Source organism: Phycodurus eques, chromosome 3 (genome assembly GCF_024500275.1).
Source record: "Phycodurus eques isolate BA_2022a chromosome 3, UOR_Pequ_1.1, whole genome shotgun sequence".
Classification (NCBI taxonomy): Eukaryota; Metazoa; Chordata; class Actinopteri; order Syngnathiformes; family Syngnathidae; genus Phycodurus; species Phycodurus eques.
In genome coordinates this window covers 24,593,187-24,611,398 of record NC_084527.1, presented here as the reverse complement: position 1 = coordinate 24,611,398, position 18,212 = coordinate 24,593,187, and the positions used below count along the sequence as shown (strand labels likewise).

The 18,212-nt window shown below is 41.5% G+C and overlaps 2 protein-coding genes across 6 annotated transcripts; both read left to right on the top strand.

Annotated features, from left to right (window-relative positions):
• The first annotated feature begins 58 nt into the window (after window positions 1–58).
• On the top strand, window positions 59–8,273 carry LOC133400285 (gastrula zinc finger protein XlCGF57.1-like). The gene is made up of 2 exons (XM_061672763.1): window positions 59–618; window positions 4,024–8,273. Exons 1-2 carry the CDS (start codon window positions 537–539, stop codon window positions 5,427–5,429), a joined length of 1,488 nt encoding a protein of 495 aa, XP_061528747.1. The 5' UTR covers window positions 59–536; the 3' UTR covers window positions 5,430–8,273.
• A 796-nt stretch (window positions 8,274–9,069) lies between these two features.
• Window positions 9,070–18,112, top strand: LOC133400288 (uncharacterized). Of its 5 annotated transcripts, none has more exons than XR_009768325.1 (4): window positions 9,070–9,360; window positions 10,888–11,169; window positions 12,626–13,807; window positions 14,956–15,373. XR_009768325.1 is itself a non-coding variant. In XM_061672770.1 (4 exons), the coding sequence occupies exons 1-4, from the start codon at window positions 9,183–9,185 to the stop codon at window positions 16,701–16,703; spliced, it is 489 nt and encodes a 162-aa protein (XP_061528754.1). In that variant the 5' UTR covers window positions 9,070–9,182; the 3' UTR covers window positions 16,704–18,112. The 5 variants fall into 5 exon arrangements, 4 of the variants coding, with proteins under 4 accessions (XP_061528754.1, XP_061528755.1, XP_061528751.1 ...); XM_061672770.1 differs by lacking the exons at window positions 12,626–13,807; window positions 14,956–15,373 and adding an exon at window positions 16,581–18,112 and having other exon boundaries at window positions 10,888–11,003; window positions 11,098–11,169; XM_061672771.1 differs by lacking the exon at window positions 14,956–15,373 and having other exon boundaries at window positions 10,888–11,003; window positions 11,098–11,169; window positions 12,626–14,543.
• The last annotated feature ends 100 nt before the right edge of the window (window positions 18,113–18,212 follow it).

Genomic DNA, 18,212 nt, shown 5'->3' with positions numbered 1-18,212 from the left:
GGTTGCTATTCTCCCTGAAGAACACGCCCTACGTTTTTCATGACGGGAAACGATGTGACGTAGCTGTGGCAGCATTCGTGTTTCCCACTAACCCACCCTAATCCTAACCTTAACCCTTCCTAAACTGCCTTAAGACCCAAACCCAGCCCTAAACCTAACTATAACAAACGTCTTCGTTTTTGTCTCATTCGAATGTGACACGTTTGCGATGGTCATCTCGTTAATTCTGCGGAGCCTGCCAATCATGTTGAAGCACGGCGTGTCCTGCCTGGAAACTGGGGGGGAATCCGAATAATGCCTTTTTTCTCGTTTTTTCCTGTCGGAAGATGGAGGCAGTTTGCTTACGCAAACGCCTCACTGCCGAAAAACGCCATCGAAGAAGAAAAGGTGGAAGTTAGCTTGGTTTCAAGGCGGAACGAAAATAGCGCGATTCTACGAAGTGAAATCGAGTAAAAACCATCCAAATATCGAAAAAGCTGGCGAATGAGTGACAAATTGGGGCTCCTGACGACATTTGTAGACTTTCTGAAGGAATAATGACGTCGTACGAGGAGCAACTTTGTCGAACGAGAGAGGAGACTGAGCGACATCTGGACGCGATTGTGCAGAACATCGAAGGTCTGTTAACATGTTTACACAACGTAATCATTCAATATATTTATGTCTGATAAGCTCCCTTCACTCCACGATGATAATATTCAACAAGACAAATGTTCATTTAAAAATAGGTCAAACGCGTGTCGACAGGTTATGCAAAGCAACAGGTGGCGCTACAACATTATTTTTGCGACAAGGCACTAATAACGGTAGATGCGAAACGGCACGATTATTGCACAGGTGCGCTTGAGGCTGCCAACAGTAAGTGGATGACTGAGCTAAAATGGACAACTGCTCTCTAACACAGATTTAAGCACAATATCTGAGATAAGTATCCCTTTTGTGGACCTAGAAAAAGTCCTGAATCTTTGAGTTCAGCTCTTGAAAAGTGATACCAAACACAAAAGTGTCACATTTTTCTCCAGTGACGATATAACATCAACATTTGTGGCAACAGCAGAGGTGGGACGAAATCCTTGCTTTGGAAGTCACAAGTAAGTCTCAAGTCTTGGCCTGCATGTCTCGAGTCAAGTCCCAAGACATCAGGTCGGAAGTCCTACACTTTGAGTTTTGACTTCACCAGACTGTTGCATTCTTCATTTGAAAAGCTTTTCCTGGCCTTTACTGCAGCCTCTTGCAGTTCTTATTTCTAGGGTTTCTCCCTTCAGTCTCCTCTTCATGGGGTAAAATGCGTGCTCTATCGGTTCAAGGTCCAGTGATTGACTTGGCCAGTCTAAGTAAGACCTTCCACTTTTCCGCCCTGATGAAGTCATTTGTTGTGTTGGCAGTATGTGGGTCATTGTCTTGTTGCACGATGAAGCTTCCCCCGATTAGTTTTGATTAGCCAGTCCTTCATTGTTCTCCGTTTGGGGGGATGGTCGCTTGTAGTTGGTTAGCGATTGTAATCCTTACCAAACTGAAGCAGAGTTGATAGCAGCAAACTGTTTGTCCAGCTTTTCTGCATAATTGAATTTGCCTTTGCAATGTTGATTTCTTTTGTCAGCTGGTTTCTGGCCTGATTGTACAGGGCTCTGTTCCCACTCCGAAAAGTTAGCGAAGTTTGGCAGTGAACCACGGCTTGTTGCTATTGAACGTGCGAAATGGCTTTGTTGGTACACACGTCTTCAAAGAAGCTAATGTAGGATGTAACAGTGTCCGTATATTCATCCAAGCTGCCAGTTGAAGTTTCTAAGACTCTCTAATCTGTGCATTCTAAACAGTCTTGAAGTTCCATCTTAGCTTCATTGGTCCACTTCACTGTTTTCACCACAAGCTTTCCACATTTAAGTTTGTGCCTGTATGTTGATATTAAGTGAAATATACAATGATCAGACGAGCCCAAAGCTGCACGGGGAACAGCACGGTACGAGAATTTCAGCGTGGTATAGCGGTGCTCCAAAATGTTGTTTTCCCTGATGGGACATTCAATGTGCTGCTTGTATTTAGGGAGTTTGTGGTTGATTCTGAACCCCTTATCCTCACTAGGGTCACGGGTGTGCTGTCGCTTATCTCAGCTGACTTCGGGCAGAAGGCGGGGTACACGCTGAACTGGTCATAAACCAATCGCAGGGCACACATAAACAAACAACCATTCGCACTCACAGTCACACCTACAGGCAATTTAGAGTCTTCGATCAACCTACCCTGCGATTGGCTGGCAACCACTTCAGGGTGTACCCCGCCTCCTGCCCGATGACAGCTGGGATAGGCTCCAGCGCGCCCACGACCCGAGTGAGGATAAGCGGCTCAGAAAATGGATGGATGGATGGATGGAATCAACCTACCACGCATATTTTTGGGATTTGGGAGGAAACCGGAGCTTTGTTGAAGTCCCCAAGAATAGTGACGGGTGAATCTGGGTGCCTCTTTTCAAGTTCGTTTACGTGGTCAGCCAGCGTTTGCAGTGTGGCGTTCCTGTTAGCCTGGGGGGATGTAAACACCGGGAAATATGAATGAAGCAAACTAGCGCGGCGAGTAGAATGATTTACAGTTAGAAAACACCAACTCCAAGTCCGGGCTGAAGTGTGTGATGAGCGCTGTGACATCAGTACACAATTTTTTGTTGATGTAGAAGCATATCCTGGCATCTTTTGTTTTCCCCGATAGCTCCGTGTCACGGTTCACTCGGTGTTGTTGGAAGTCAGGCAGCAGTGCGGCGTCGTCGGGGATTCGTTTACAAATCTAAGTCAAGGCAGAATGTGCGAAGTCTTTGTGAGGAGATGAAACTCTTCCATTTTGTTGGGTAGAGAGTAGGGTTGGGCATCGAGAACCGATTGGAACCGCGACTAACATTCCGCTTCTCCCGGAATCGAGAAAAATTTAAAAATTAAACAAATTCAATTTCGGTTCCCAGTTTCAATGGCTATATTCTGCAAACCCTGAAGAAAAAAGTCCAGAAAACCAATGAAGAACACACACGAAGACGTGCTTGTGCCCAATGGCAGCGACGAACAAAAGTGTGTCTTAACTTTGGTAAAATAAATGACCAGTCGCCTCACTGCAACACTTGGAATAAGATTATATTATGCAAAGGAGGCTTTCACGATGTGTAGAAGTCTAAGTGTGACAAAACAGTTGCAAATAACTTTTTGCTGAAACATTAATGTATATTAAGTCAATTGGGTTAGTTCCACACACATTGCCTTTATGATCATAGGTTTGATATTGATACTGGTTATAAAGAACCCCGGGTCAAATGTTAGTCCTTTTAGTCTATGATGCGGGCTGCTAAGAAAATGGATGTTCATAATTTGGACCCCCTTTATTTAAACCATGCAAACTTCTTTTGACCCAGCCCCCTAAAAGAATTGGAATCGGGAATTGTGTGGAACCACAATCAAAATGAGGAATTGGGACATGAATCGCTCAAATTCAAACAATGACCAGCCCTAGTAGAGAGCTCTAGATTTGCAAGGTGAATCGACGGAAGTGGCATTGGAAATCCTCGCTGTCTCGCTTCCCTCTGTGGCGCCGTCTTCGCCTTCTCTATGCCCCATAGAGTATATTCACTCCGCTGGTGAGTAACTCGAAGAAAAAACGTTGTTGATTTGTGAAAGTTGGCAGAAAAAGGTCCGGCTTGTACTCCCCAGTGCTGAACAAGTCTTCCCTCGTGTAAGTAAGTCGCGTGATGTCTCCAAAGACAAATGAAAAAGAAAAACAAGGACAATACTAGAGAGCACATTACGGAGGCGTCCACCCGTGTAGACGCTATCTTGGATAAGATGCTCCTATATAATTGCAGTCCATTTACCATTAATCAAGAGAGCACATATTTCCAGTGTGGTCTGAAAGTCCGACAGTAACCTGTCACAGAAGCTGCTCCTCTGCCTGAAAATGTTGCTGTGCAGAGGTCTTCACACTGGGTGGACCTAAGTTCATTTGTCTCGTTTGACCTGAATCTGTGTCTCTGTTGCTTGTGTCTCGCAGCCCCGAATGCGGAGGACGAGGAGGATGCACAGATTCCCACCTTCAAAGAGGAAGAGGAGGAGATCGACGTTAGCAAGTTGCCACTGACTGTCGTCGTTGTGAAGGGTGAAGATGATGGAGATGAAACATCCGAGTGGTCACAGCTTCATCATCACAGTCCAAGCGGAGACCATTGTGGAGGACCACCAGCAGACAAGCTATTTGCTAATTTTTCACATAGTCATAACGTGGAAGAACCCTTGAGAGGTGACGACAAACACTTGAAAAGCTCTGAAAAGGAAACATCTGTTGTGAGATGTCACACAGATAAAAAACGTTTTATCTGCTCGGTTTGCGGTGAAAATTTTGCTCGAAAAGAAAATATGAATGTACATATGAGAACGCACACGGGAGAGAAACCTTTTAGTTGCTCAGTTTGTGGTGAGAAATTTGCTCGCAAGGGCTCTTTGATTGGACACACGGCAACACACACGGGGGAAAAACCTTTCAAGTGCTCACAGTGCGGCGAAAGCTTTACTTATAATTACAATTTGACTCGACACATGCAGACACACACGGGTGAAAAACTCTTTATTTGCTCGGTTTGTGGTGTGAGCTATCCTTATAAGCACAGTTTGAGTGTGCACATGAGAACGCACACAGGAGAAAAACCCTTTAGTTGCTCAGATTGTGGTGAAAGATTTACAAATAAGAGAAATTTGAACGTACACATGCGGACGCACACCGGAGAAAAACCCTTTGGTTGTTCAGTTTGTGGTAAAAGATTTACTCAAGGCTCACATGTGATTACCCACATGAGAACACACACGGGAGAAAAGCCTTTTAGATGCTCAGTTTGTCATTCTACATTTGCAAAAAAAGCAGCTTTAATTGCACACACAGCGACACACACTGGAGAAAAACCTTACACATGTACAGTTTGTGGCGAAAGCCTTTCTTATAAGCACAGTTTGAATGCACATATGAGAACACACACAGGAGAAAAACCCTTCAGGTGCTCAGTTTGTGGTAAAACATTCCCCCAAAAGCAAAACATGATCAAACACATGAGAACGCACACGGGAGAAAAACCTTTTAGTTGCTCAGTTTGCGGTGACACATTTGCTCACAGCTTCTCTTTGAGCGTACACATGCACAAACACACAGGAGAAAAACCCTTCAGTTGCTCAGTTTGCGGTAAAATATTCTCTCAGAGCGCAAACATGGTAGCACACATGCGGACACACACAGGCGAAAAACCTTTCGGTTGCACAGTTTGTGACAAAATGTTCTCTCAAAGGGCACACTTGGTCGCACACGTGAGAACCCACACGGGAGAAAAACCTTTTACTTGCTCAGTTTGTGATAAAAGATATTTTAAGAAGTCCAGTTTGACGGCACACATGCGGAAACACAATGGTGATTAAATGTTTTCCTGCATTGTTTGTGCTAAAACATCAATAAGTAACTGCACTATACAATGAATTAGGCAGGGCATAGTAATGATGAACATTTCATCAAAAAAGAGAGGTTTTAAGCTGTTTAATGCCACTCCCAGTTGAGGTTTATGGTCAAACTAAGCAATAAAGAGAATTAGTAGTATGTGTAAAACAGCTACAGCTTTGTCGTAGGGAAGTCCGCTAGCTTGATGCTAACAAACGACGAAATTATTGTAAAACGCCATTGACATGCTAACTGTTAGCATCGACATTCACAGTTTTAGAACCCTTTGGGAAACGACTATTTGAATGCATATGGTGAACAACAGATATTGACAGGTAATATAACATTACTCACAGGCATATATTCTTCATCCTTGACAAAAAAAATGACTCATATTACAGTAACTGACTGAGTAGTAGAAAAGCAGAAGTGCATTCTTCTTTGTTTGTCTGCATGACTGTCCTGTAGAATAGTGGCTCCCGGTGGCCGGGTCACGGGCGTGCTGGAGCCTATCCCAGCAATCTTCGGGCGAGAGGGAGGGTATACCCTGAACTGGTTGCCAGCCAATCGCAGGGCACAAACAAACAACCATTCGCGCACACATTCAAACCTAAGGGCAATTTGGAGTCATCAATCAACCTACCATGCATGGGATGTGGGAGGAAACCGGAGTGCCCGGAGAAAACCCACCCAGGCACGGGGAGAACATGCAAACTCCACACAGGCGGGGCCGGGATTTGAACCTCAGTCCTCAGAACTGTGAGGCAGATGTGCTAACCAGTCGTCAACCGCCGTCAACCGTGCTGTCTGTGTGGGTGCGTGCGTATGTATGTGTGTGTGTGTGTGTGTGTGTGTGTGTGTGTGTGTGTGTGTGTGTGTGTGTGTGTGTGTGTGTGTGTGTGTGTGTGTGTGTGTGTGTGTGTGTGTGTGTGTGTGTGTGTGTGTGTATATATATATATATATATATATATATATATATACACATATACACACACACACACACAACCCCAATTCCAATGAAGTTGGGACGTTGTGTTAAACATAAATAAAAACAGAATACAATGATTTGCAAATCATGTTAAACCGATATTTAATTGAATACAAAATTGAATATAAAAAGCCTTAAATGGAAATGGGCTGGCCACATTGCCCGAAGAGCTGACAAAAGGTGGACCGCAGAAACTATCAATTGGATACCACTGGACACAAAGCGACCACGGCGAAGACCGAAAAGTAGATGGACAGATAAAATCATTAAAACACACCGGAATACACTGGCAACAAATTGCAAAATGTTGTAGTAGTTGGAAACGTGAAGAAGAGGCCTACATCCTGCAGTGGATAGATAACGGCATATATATACTTTATATATATATTAATTTAAAGCAATGCATGTACTTTAAAATAACATTTACAGTAATTGCTCACTCTGATTTATTGTTTGTTACACATGGTGGTATTGTTACTTGTTATTTGCTGCACTTTTCAATGTTATTGCATTTATTATTCTCTGATTCATCTGATTTTGAGCACTGTATATACAGCTCAATAAATTTGAATGTCTATTTTAGTAGAATGAATTTCTTTTATTATGCAGATTCATTGAACATACTTTTCAGAGAGACAAGTCCTGCCTAATTTCTGTTAAAATAATTGTGTTTCTCTGTTCATATTTTTATTTCTTGACATGGAGAATTTGTGGTTATCGTTTTGAAAAATTGAATGCAGTGGTCTGCGATTGGCTGGCGACCAGTTCAGGGTGTACCCCGCCTCTCGCCCGAAGATAGCATGGATCGACTCCGGCACGCCCGCGACCCTCGTGAGGATAAGCGGTACAGAAAATGAATGGATGGAATACAGTAGTGCCTTCAGATGCTAATCACCCAAGATACCACTGGGCTCAACGCTGATTTATAAACTTTGCCCTTCATCCTAGCAGAGACTCTTCTGTCACATAACACACCTGACACCTTCCTCCAGCCGTTCCAACCTGCTTGGACCCGTTTCTTCACTTCCTGACCACACTCACCATTGCTCTGGACGGTTGACCCCAAGTATTTAAAGTCCTCCACCATTGCTATCTCTTCTTTAATGCCACTCACTGGTGAGGTATACCGTCAAACATAAAGCAAAGAGAGTTACAGGTACATCTCGTGTTGTTAAAACAACCACATCACTTTTCCTTAAAGTTGTAAGCTTAATCCTAACATAGTGGGAAATGCCATAGACGGGCTAACGAATAGCATTAGCGTCATGGTGTTCTAACCCATTAAGCAACAGATATTTGAACACAAACGGTGGTGCAACACGTAAAAAACAATTCTCACATGTAGTCTTTATTCTGTACAAAGAATGGATAATATTACTTCCTCTGACTGAGGAGCTGAGACTCCATGTACAGTATAGCCATATGCCTATAGTGTACTGCTCCCAGGTGGCCAAGGCACGCACACCAGAAGGAGCAGCACAATGATCATTGAATTGAAGCAAAAATTGCAGCAAAAACAATTTCTTCACATTCTATTTAATTATCATTAGTTTTTTTTCCACAAAGTGCAATATTATAGAGCATTGCTTTTCTCATTAAACATTTTTTTGGGGGGAGGCTGGAATGGATTTATGTTGGTAAAAACGGCTGCCATATTCTTTCCATTTTTTTCTGCCGAATTTTGAGCACATGAATTTAGCGGATCCGCTAAAATAATCAAGGTCCACCAAGATCGTGTTTTCTCCTTGTTTCGTGCAAGGTAGTACTTGTGTATGGAAAACTATATGTACATGATTCACTAGTATTATTGTTGTTTTTTGTGAAGATTGAAGAAATTCTGGTGATGCAATTGCTCGCAGTTTGACCCTAAAAATTAAATGGTTTGAGTGGACTGCCACAATTGAAAACTGTTTAAACATTACATTTTCATCGCAACTAATAAGAAACAGTCGGGCATTTTTCTATCAAAGAGTCAAGGTTCCAGTCACAATTTTCCTGTTTCCATTCATTTCTGGGCAAGAAAATGTTGGCATATTTTCGACATCAACAGTGGCATAAAATCCTTAATCCTTATCCAATTCTTACAAAGTAGGGCTATTTTTATTCTCTCTATCTGATGATATTTTGATATAAAGGTATTTTATAAATTTTAGGAACATACCTAAGAAATGGCTTTTCCTTTCATTTCAGTGGGGAAAGATATTTTCACATAAGAACGTGGTCACAGAACAAAATAATTCGTATCTCCAGTCACCACTGATTTTCACTCTGAGACTTGTGAAACTATACAGTATTTGAATGTAACTTTTTTTCCCCCTCGTGGAACTACTGAAATAATTACGTGTTCCACAATGTTCTTATTTGTTCAGATGCAAGAAGTCATGTCCACTACATTATTGGCTCAACATGAACACTCAAAAAAAGAGAGAAAGAGAAAAGCCTAAATCGTAATCATAACAAGAGCAATGAAAATTATAATAAGTGTGTTGAGATTGATGACTCGTTTAATCTAATATCAATCAGTTCGCTAGACTGGATGAATGGATGCCAAATTATTTTCCACGCTTAATTAAAGGAGCAAATTGTTTTGTCCCCACGTCTTACCGTAGAAGATACCTTTCAAAGATGGCGGCCGGCGGACGCATGCACAGTACGGGTTTGTTACTTTCGCCTCACAACAGCAGTCGAAGAAGTGGAAAACGGGAAGCTAACGTCAATTTAATGCGAGACGGAGTGGAAAAACATAACAATGTTGAAAGAGTTGGTGAGGGAGCGACTCATTGCTGCAGCCGACGAAATCTTCGGACTGTTTGAAAGAACGATAGCGTCGTACGAGGAGCAACTTTGTCGAGCGAGAGAGGAGACCGAGCGACACCGACGACAACTGGAAGATGTTTACAAGAGTCACATGGTGCTACACCGCGAAGGTTTGTTTCCTACGATGAATCGTTGAGCACATCGTCGCTTTCGAGCACAAATCCTCGCAACGACAAAATTACTACTTTTCAGGATATTAAAAATAAAACCTAAACAAACACCATCTTGCTTGAGTTACTAGACACCGCATCGTTCGTTCGTTGGTGTCGTTCTTTTTATTGCTATCGTACACCATTTTGCACTACACACCACCCCCAAATCACGTTCAATGGCTAATTCATTACACTGTCATTGATTTAAAAAGTAAAATAGCATTGGCAAGACACTTCGCCAGACGTGCTCATAAAAGAATGTCTGCTACCGCTGACCAAAAAGTCTCAAGTACTTCTTCCCAAACTCTATTCCAAAATGGTCTGAAAGCTATGAGTTACGAAATAAGTCCAAAAAAAAAATGGCAGTGGACATGTATGTTTTTTTTTCTTATTACAATGGCAAATTTCACGGCTTATTTCAAGTGAAATTTAGCTTGAAACAAGCTGAATTTGGCTGATGAGTGTTATTTTAAGCATGAGGAGTTGTTTTAAGTGCAATCAGATTAGTTTTGACTCGAAATAAGACAAGATTTTGAGTTTTTGCAGCGTGTAAACATAATTTTTAGAACATCTTCAGTGAACCTAGAGTAGATGTGCTAAACTTTACCATGCCCAAAGTCCGGCCCGCGGGCCCGAAGCATCATGTCATAAAATCAATAATGTGTGGCCCGCCAGCACAGTTTACCACAATAAACAATACACACATACAAAAAAAGCCATTTTATATTTCACCAGAGGGTGGCAGTAGACCTGTGGCCGCGCACTCGTCGCATGACCCCTGTGTGAACTTTTAACCCTGTGGTATGTTTTTAGCCCATTTCCCATTAAAATGGCAACTGAAACTAAAAAGAGGCAAGTTGACAATGGGGGGCCGCCGCGTCCAGGACAAGTGGATTTTTTCACTGACGTACGAAACAACTGTGGCTGTTTTCAAAGAATTTAATATTAAGAGGCACTACCAGACGAAACATGCTAACTACGACAAGCTAACAGCGAACCAATGCGCCGAAAAACTCAAGCCACTGGAAGCTGTTTTGATAGCGCAGCAGCGCTTTTTCACTGAAAATTCTACAAAGGCGAGCTACGAGTCTCAGTGAATAGATTTTTTTGTGATGATCAAACCACAGTTTTGTCAAATTTCTGAATAGTATAGTCACTTTCCTATTCTTTGTCAAAATTCCTAACAAATTTCAGTTAACTTTCATAAAATAGTTCATTTGTATTTATTTTATTATTGTTTTAACCTTTAACTATCCTGGTAATGCAGTTGAAAACAGATTCTCATTTGCATTATCGACCTAGCTGCAGACAGCAAAGTAATATAGTTACATATTTACATATTAATTTACAATGGTAATGGTTCGAGGAATGTCAGGTCGAATGGTCGGCCCCCATACATTTTCATCTGACCAAATCTGGCCCGCTTTGCAAAAAAGTTTGGACACCCCTGTGCTAAAGTGTGTTTGCGCTTCTGTTGTCCTGCAGATGTCCTGCAGCGGAATTCTTGTGCGGAAGTACTTCCCCCTCACCCCCAGGGGGCGAGTTCCAATTTGGAGCATTCTCATCTGCCCCACATAAAAAAAGAAGAGGAGGAGGCAGATGTCAGCAAGTTGCCACTGATTAGTGTCTGTGTAAAAAGCGATAAGGACGAAGACAAACCACCTGAGTGCTCACAGCTTCAGCATCTCATTCCAGGTGGAGACCACTGCGGAGGACCCCCACCTCCCCACTTCTTATCTCCACTCTCATACAGCGACAACACCGAAGGTATGAACAATGTAGACTTCGAAGGTGACGACAAACACTCGAAATGCTCTACAAAAAAAAACCCAAAACTGACGTGATGCAGTGTCGTGAAAAAGAATTGCCCCCCTTCTCAAATTCTTAGATTTTTGCATAATTTCCCCACTTTAATGTTTAAAATCATCAAACAAATTCAGAACAGTGACTTTGATGCAAAATGTGATTTGCTTTTGTTACAACTCAAACTATAAAACAATAAAAACAAGACTAGGAATGCGCTTCTGATAGCAAAATAATTAATTACTAGATTACTAGATATACAACTAAGAAATGCTGACTCACTGCATGGCTCTCGTCGAACGTCAGTGGCTTTTTTTTTACATGCCGTTTGCCCGTGACTCCATGATGTAGGGTTAATCGATTATGGAAAAAATAATAATCACAATTATTTTCATTGACATTGAAATCACGGGCGCCATAGTGGACGACTGGTTAGCACATCTGCCTCACAGTTTTGCGTGGGCTTTCTCCGGGTACTCCGGTTTCCTCCCACATCCCAAAAACATGCAGGGGCGGTTAATTGAAGGCTCGGAATTGCCCGTAGCTGGGAATGTGAGTGGTTGTTTGTTTCTATGTGCCCTGCGATTGGCTGGCGACCAGTTGAGGGTGCACCCCGCCCCTCGCCCGAAGATAGCTGTGATAGGCTCCAGCACACCCGCAACCCTCGTGAGGATAAGCGGAAAGGAAAATGGATGGATGGACATAAATCACAATTAATAAACACAATTATTCATTGATTTCAAAACTTTGTATTTATTCAAGTACCAAAGCTAAACTTTAAATATAACTTAAAAGAACAACTATAACATAAATTAGTGAGAAATAAAAAAAATAATATATCAAAATAATATACATTTAAATAACAAATAAAAACAAATACAGTCATGGTTAAAATTGTGCCAATTATTTTAGACATGACTGTATTGTTTATCGGCTTGATCGGTATCGCCCGATGATTGGCATTTTACGCTGTTCTGCTTTCATATCATAATTCGCCGTGCCGATCAATGACGTCATCGATCGGCTCCGCAAAAGACATTTACTCCGCGTCGCCGTCACGTATTAATCCAAAAGCTAGTTTATTGTTAACCTTGTCACGTGTCTGACGTATTACTGTAACTATCTGACAGCCAATAAAGTTTTTTTCAATCGTGTCGGTGAAAAAAAAAAAAAAACACGTTGTCGGTGTGGGACTATTTTGCAGTGTCTCAGAAAAACAACATGTAAATTATTTGCAGTCTGTGCACAACTGAAGTACGTAGTGGTAGTATAAATTTTGCATTATACATGAGAAATGTTGGTACTTATAAATACGTCAGTGGCAGAAAACACTTGGATTCCAGTTTAAGAATAGAAACTTCCATGGCAGAGAATGACTTAAAAGAGCTATTCACACTAATTGTACCATGTGTTTGAATAGATTTCTCTGTTGGTCTGGAGCCAGAGGAGGCCTCGCTGCTGGCTCCAGAGCAAGTGTAGTTTGCCACGGGTAGGTGAAATGCTTTTCCTCAATATCTCATGAAATTGGATAAGCTCCGTCAACCTTCACCCTCACTGTTGACAGTTCATAAAGATGCACAGCAAATATACAAGTGTTAAACGTCGGGGAACGGTGTTAAATGCAGAGTGATGGTGTTGTATTAACAACACTCTGTAATAAAATAACATGTTTAGTAGGGATGTTCAATGCCACTTTTTTTTTTTTCCGGACAGATACCAGTACGAGTATTCACTCCAGATACCGAGTACCAATACCACTGGTCCTTCTGATACATACAATTTCAATTAACAAAATACATTTCTGACTGTTTTGCCGGTCTCCCCAGCGGTGAAGTTACTCAGTTAGTTAAACGGAGTTCGATAAATCCAGTTGAAGCCGGAACTTGTTTTTGGACGTTACTGAACCAGTGTGAAACTGTAACACAAACTGTTACACAATATTGGTACATAAATACAAAAAAGTAGTCAACAGGTAAGTATAGCACCCTGTGTAATACACACAGGTAAGTAAACAAGCTATTTTGCCTGTACTGCATTCAACAGGAAAAATATGCACTGAATAATCTTATTCTCACTTGATGAAAGCAGGTAAAGGTGTGAAGCAAATATGTGCATGAAATACTGCAATGTAGAAAGTCGTCACACCACCCAAATTGAGTTGGCAAATAACCGTATACATTTCCGTAGCAACACGCTAATAATGTTAATATAAACCTTATAGACATATACTGCATATATTAACGGAAATGTTGTCTTAATGGGAATATGAGAGGATGGCGAAGGATGCAAAACGCCATGCATGTCAGTATTGGTGGCTGGTATTGGCAGTCTTCGCGACTACCCGATACATTGAAATCAGGCCGGTGTCGGGCAGATACCAATACCTGTTGTCAGTACTCGCCCATCTTTAATATCTAGTGTAGATATCACACTGTTATGTTTTGAAATAATGGTGTTTCCTGAATTCAACTCTGATTGGTGTCAATTTCAAGTTGAAGCCACGCCCTTAAGTAAGCGTTGACATTCTCCGGTTATCGTCCAGACGGTTTTCTCCAGCGTCATTTTTCTTCTCGCTTGCAAGGTGGAATCCAACTTCTCTCAGGTAGGCAAAATTCTCACATGTTGGTATTTGATGCAAAAATATTTGTGCCTCATAACATTTGTTTTCTGTTTCATATTTTTAGAAACAGAGATTAACTTGGCAATAGTTCCGATTCCATCTCCTGTTCACATATAGCTAGTGTCTCGCCTCAGTAAATGTATCCTCCCAAAATATTTGTGACAGCTGGCGATCATGGCATAACTATTATCTGGCTTTGAAGCGAGCAGTTACTTGGCTATGTTGTTTGGAATTTGAAGATTGACGATTGACTGTTTTTCAGTGCTCAGTTAGCGATAGCGAAAGCTAAGCTGTCTGTCATGTTACATTGTGGTTGTGGTTAAAGTAAATACTGCAGTACTTGACGGTACTTTAGAATATAGAAATAAGTAAAAAAAAAAAACCCTATTATGAAGAAATAACGGTGTGATTTCCAGCAAAACGCTATGCAACATCCACGCTTAGGCGTTTAGCATGCGATGGTTTCTTAATTGTTTCTCTTTTCGTAATTTGCTTCCTAATATCACCCGCTAGCCGTTTCCCTCTTAAGTGCCATTAAAGCTGCAGTTCTGCAATTGCAATGCGCGACGCCCAGGAATAATGGATTGTTTACACAGTGTGCGGGAAAAAAAGCCAGACAGCAAATGGAAAATAGTTAGCTTCCTTCTCCATTCACAGTAGTGGGAGAATACACGTACACAAAAACGCAAGCGCTTTCACTGCCGGAAAACAAAGCCAATAACATGTAATAGATACTTTTAAGTTACACCAAGCTGTGGGAGGCTCAAATGAGTATTGCTGTGTGCCACTTTGCGCCACACTGGTTCAAAATGGCAAACAGCAATTCTCATTTAAGCCTCCCGCCGTTTTGTGCAACTTAAAAGAATCTGTCACATTATGTTGACTATTTTTTTTTCTGGCAGTTGAAGCGCTTGTGTTTTCGTGCTCATCCATTCTTCCACGGTCGTGACAGCTGCGCCAGACACTAATTTGCCCACCGCCGCAGAGTTCGGAAGTGCTGCACGAAGCCGGTGCATGTACTGTAGTTCATTGGGTTGTTTACAACTTGAGGTTCCGCTGTATTTTTATGTAGTGCTACATTATGTACACTTTGTAGTCAAATGCTGACTTTTTCTGTTATTATTTCAAAGAAATTCTGATTCAAGTGGAGCGCAGGGGAGTCCACAAATGTGTCAGGACTGCTGTGATTACTCCAGATTCATTCAAGAAGGTAAGCGTTGTAAAGTAGATCATTAGTACCGAGTGCTCCATCATGGTTCTGCACGCCGACGTACAATGGAAACAATTTGGGAACTTTGAGAGAATTCACAGCTATCCTCCACTATAGTGCTGTTAGTTTCTGTCTTTTTCACATTTGCATTGACATTTCCCCCAGTACAGTTAATGTATTTAGTATTTTTATATATAAAACGGGTTGTTTTGCAGTCCAGGCTTTACCCCGCCACTCACCCAAAGTCAACTTGTGAGGATAAGCGGTATAGAAAATGGATGGATTCTGCAAAAGGCTATAAGGCTTTTTTTTTTTTTTTTAATGCTTTTGCATTGAAATCGTGTGGCCAAATGGTTCAACTATAAAAGAACTGTTTAAAAAAATGTTTTATGAGAACAAACTGAACTCACTGTTAATATATCCCATCCTTCAATCTTAGTTTGGGAGAAGCACGACGACGTTCCTTCACAGTGTTGGATCAGAACAACCTTTCCTCCTCTGCGTGTATCTGTGTTTTACACATACTGTGGATTTCAGAAACATTGAATTAAAAGACATTTCAGAGGCTTCACATTCTGTTAATTATTTGGACAATGCTGACGTGGACAATGTTTGTGCTCCTGATCCATTGCAAAAAAGGCTGCTTCCTCTGTCCCCTCCTCACCATCTCTGAAAAAGAGGCAGCTGGTAGATATTTGTACGTCTCCATTATTGCTCAACTGCAAGCATGTGGAGTCGCTGAAATTGCCGTGCAGTTTTTGGTTTGTTCCGTGGAGAAAATTGTAAATGGCCTCCATGTCCAAGCACAGGACACTCTTCACAAGTGTCTTACAACAGAGGTTTCTGAGCGCGCATAAATTATTTTGAGAACCTTTAAAGCCACAAATGCTTTTACTGTGAGTTTTGATCATCGCTTGAATGCATTTAGAATTGAGGAGGATTTGTTCAATGTCATTGGTGTCTGACTATGAGTGACTGATTGTCGAAGTCATGAGAGGCAGTTTTCAGCTGAAAATGATGAGAGCACATACGTTGTGCCGTACTGGTGTGTAATGATTGAAGTCTGAACTACTGACTGAAATGGATTGAATAAAAAAATGAATGTATTGAATTGATATTATTGTGTAATGTCTTTTATTTCAAGTAGGGTAGCATATTTTTCTTTTTTTTTTTATTTTAATCGGGTCATTAATACACTTTCGAGACCACATTTTGTTGCTCTTAACACTACTCTGGTGTTAGTTTAAAAAAGTGCCCCCCAACATTTGAACACCATCACCAGTGTATTGTGAATACAAGCCCTAAGCTTCGCACAGTTACATGTTAACAAGAAATAGTGTCAATTTACCTAAAATGTTGTGTTATTGTTAAACATTTAACACTTTGCTAAACGTCACTTGAACACCAAGTAGTGTGAATACAGACGCTATATAGACGCTACCCATGTTGCAAATAACAACACAGGTGTTAAATTAACAGTATTATTCTTTTTTTTTTTGCTTTGTTGCAACTCATTCCTGCACGTTTGTCTTGTGTATTTTCAAGTTTCCAGTGGTGGAAGCAAAGACGGCTCGGCTACTGAGAGTTCGTGGTCAAATGTTGAGGAAGACGCACCTCCAAGGAAAAGACAGAGGGCTGAAAACAACTGGAAGAAAGTCATCAACATGACAAGAAGAATGGTTGGGAAGCCATATGTTGGAAAACACAAGCAAAAGGAGGTCATGCGGCAGCCACGCGTTATGGGGTCGAGATGTTCATCGGCAGCATGTGCCAAGTCGGCCAAACATCACTGCAGCGCAATCAGCGAGCCCGAGAGGAATTCCATTTTCAACGACTTTTGGCGACGGATGACCTGGGAGCAGAAGAGGGCGTATGTGCGTGGTCTGATTGACGTGGTCCCCGTGCAGAGGAGAAGAGGGGCTGACAGTTCCCGTAGATCAAATTCTAAGTTGTTTTTTTTACTGGTCAGTGGGCAGAGAAGACGCGTCTGCAAAGGTATGTTTTTGTCTACCCTGGGAATAGGCGAGTGGTCTGCCATTAACTGGGTCAAGGAGGGAAACGCGCAAGCAGACACAGCGGGACAAATGCACAGCAATGCACGTCGTTCTTTGGCAGGCCATAATTTCATTCGCAGCTTTTTGCAAGACCTCCCGAAGTTGCCCTCCAACTATGGCACATGCAAACAGTATCTGGAACCTGCCTTTCAGTCAATGGCCGCTCTGTATTCAGTGTATTGTCGCGTCGCAGCAGAGAAGACCGTAACACCCATGTCAAGGCAAGTGTTCGCAGACGACTTCAAGCGTCTCAACCTCGGCTTCTACCGCCTGGACCAGGACCAGACTGGTCTGGTTCAGTTGGAGGAGAACTAACTAAGATATAAGAGAGCGAGGCGTGTTTATTTTTTATTTTTTTCCGGGGCCAATGCCAATTGATAGTAGTCAATGAGGCCGATAACCGATATTTCGAGCAGATACCAAGAAAATATTAGCGTCAAACTTCGGAATGATTGAATGATAAATGATTGTAATACAGTATGTGAGGAGTGAGTGATGTTTGTTTTTAATATAGTTCATGTAGCACATAGCATTAACTCTTCAGTTTTCTCCAGAAAGCTTTCTTTTCTTGGATGTAGCCATGGTTTGCTTGCTGGCTTCGAATAGTTGAATAAATGTTGGCGCCAGGTGTCACACATCAGCACGTGTATTTTGAGTGACAAAAAAAATATTGTAAAAACCTTTATTGTTTTTTGTGTGTGTTACAAGAGCATCAAAATCTTCGAATTTAGAATTACATTTGAAAAAAACAAACTCATTTCAATTAAATACTGTTGTAATGATTTTCAGAATTCGCAGTAATCCACAGCAGAAGGGCGAAAGAGCCACATAACTCGATAACAGATGCTACAATTAACACATACTGTACATCCATCTCTTGCCATTCATACAACCAAATCAAAGTTTTGTGTTCAATTAAACAGGCCCCGATGTCACGCTGAGTGAATCCATTTGTGAATACATTGAAACAGCCTCGTTATTTCACGATTCATACTTTTTGTGACATTTGTGTAATGTAACATACGTGCCTTTTCTCAATAAAAGATTTTCTCAATCAAAATCTGCAACTAAAGTTTTTTTTTTTAATGTGGTGCAAAAATACATATTGTTCCTAATTTCTGAT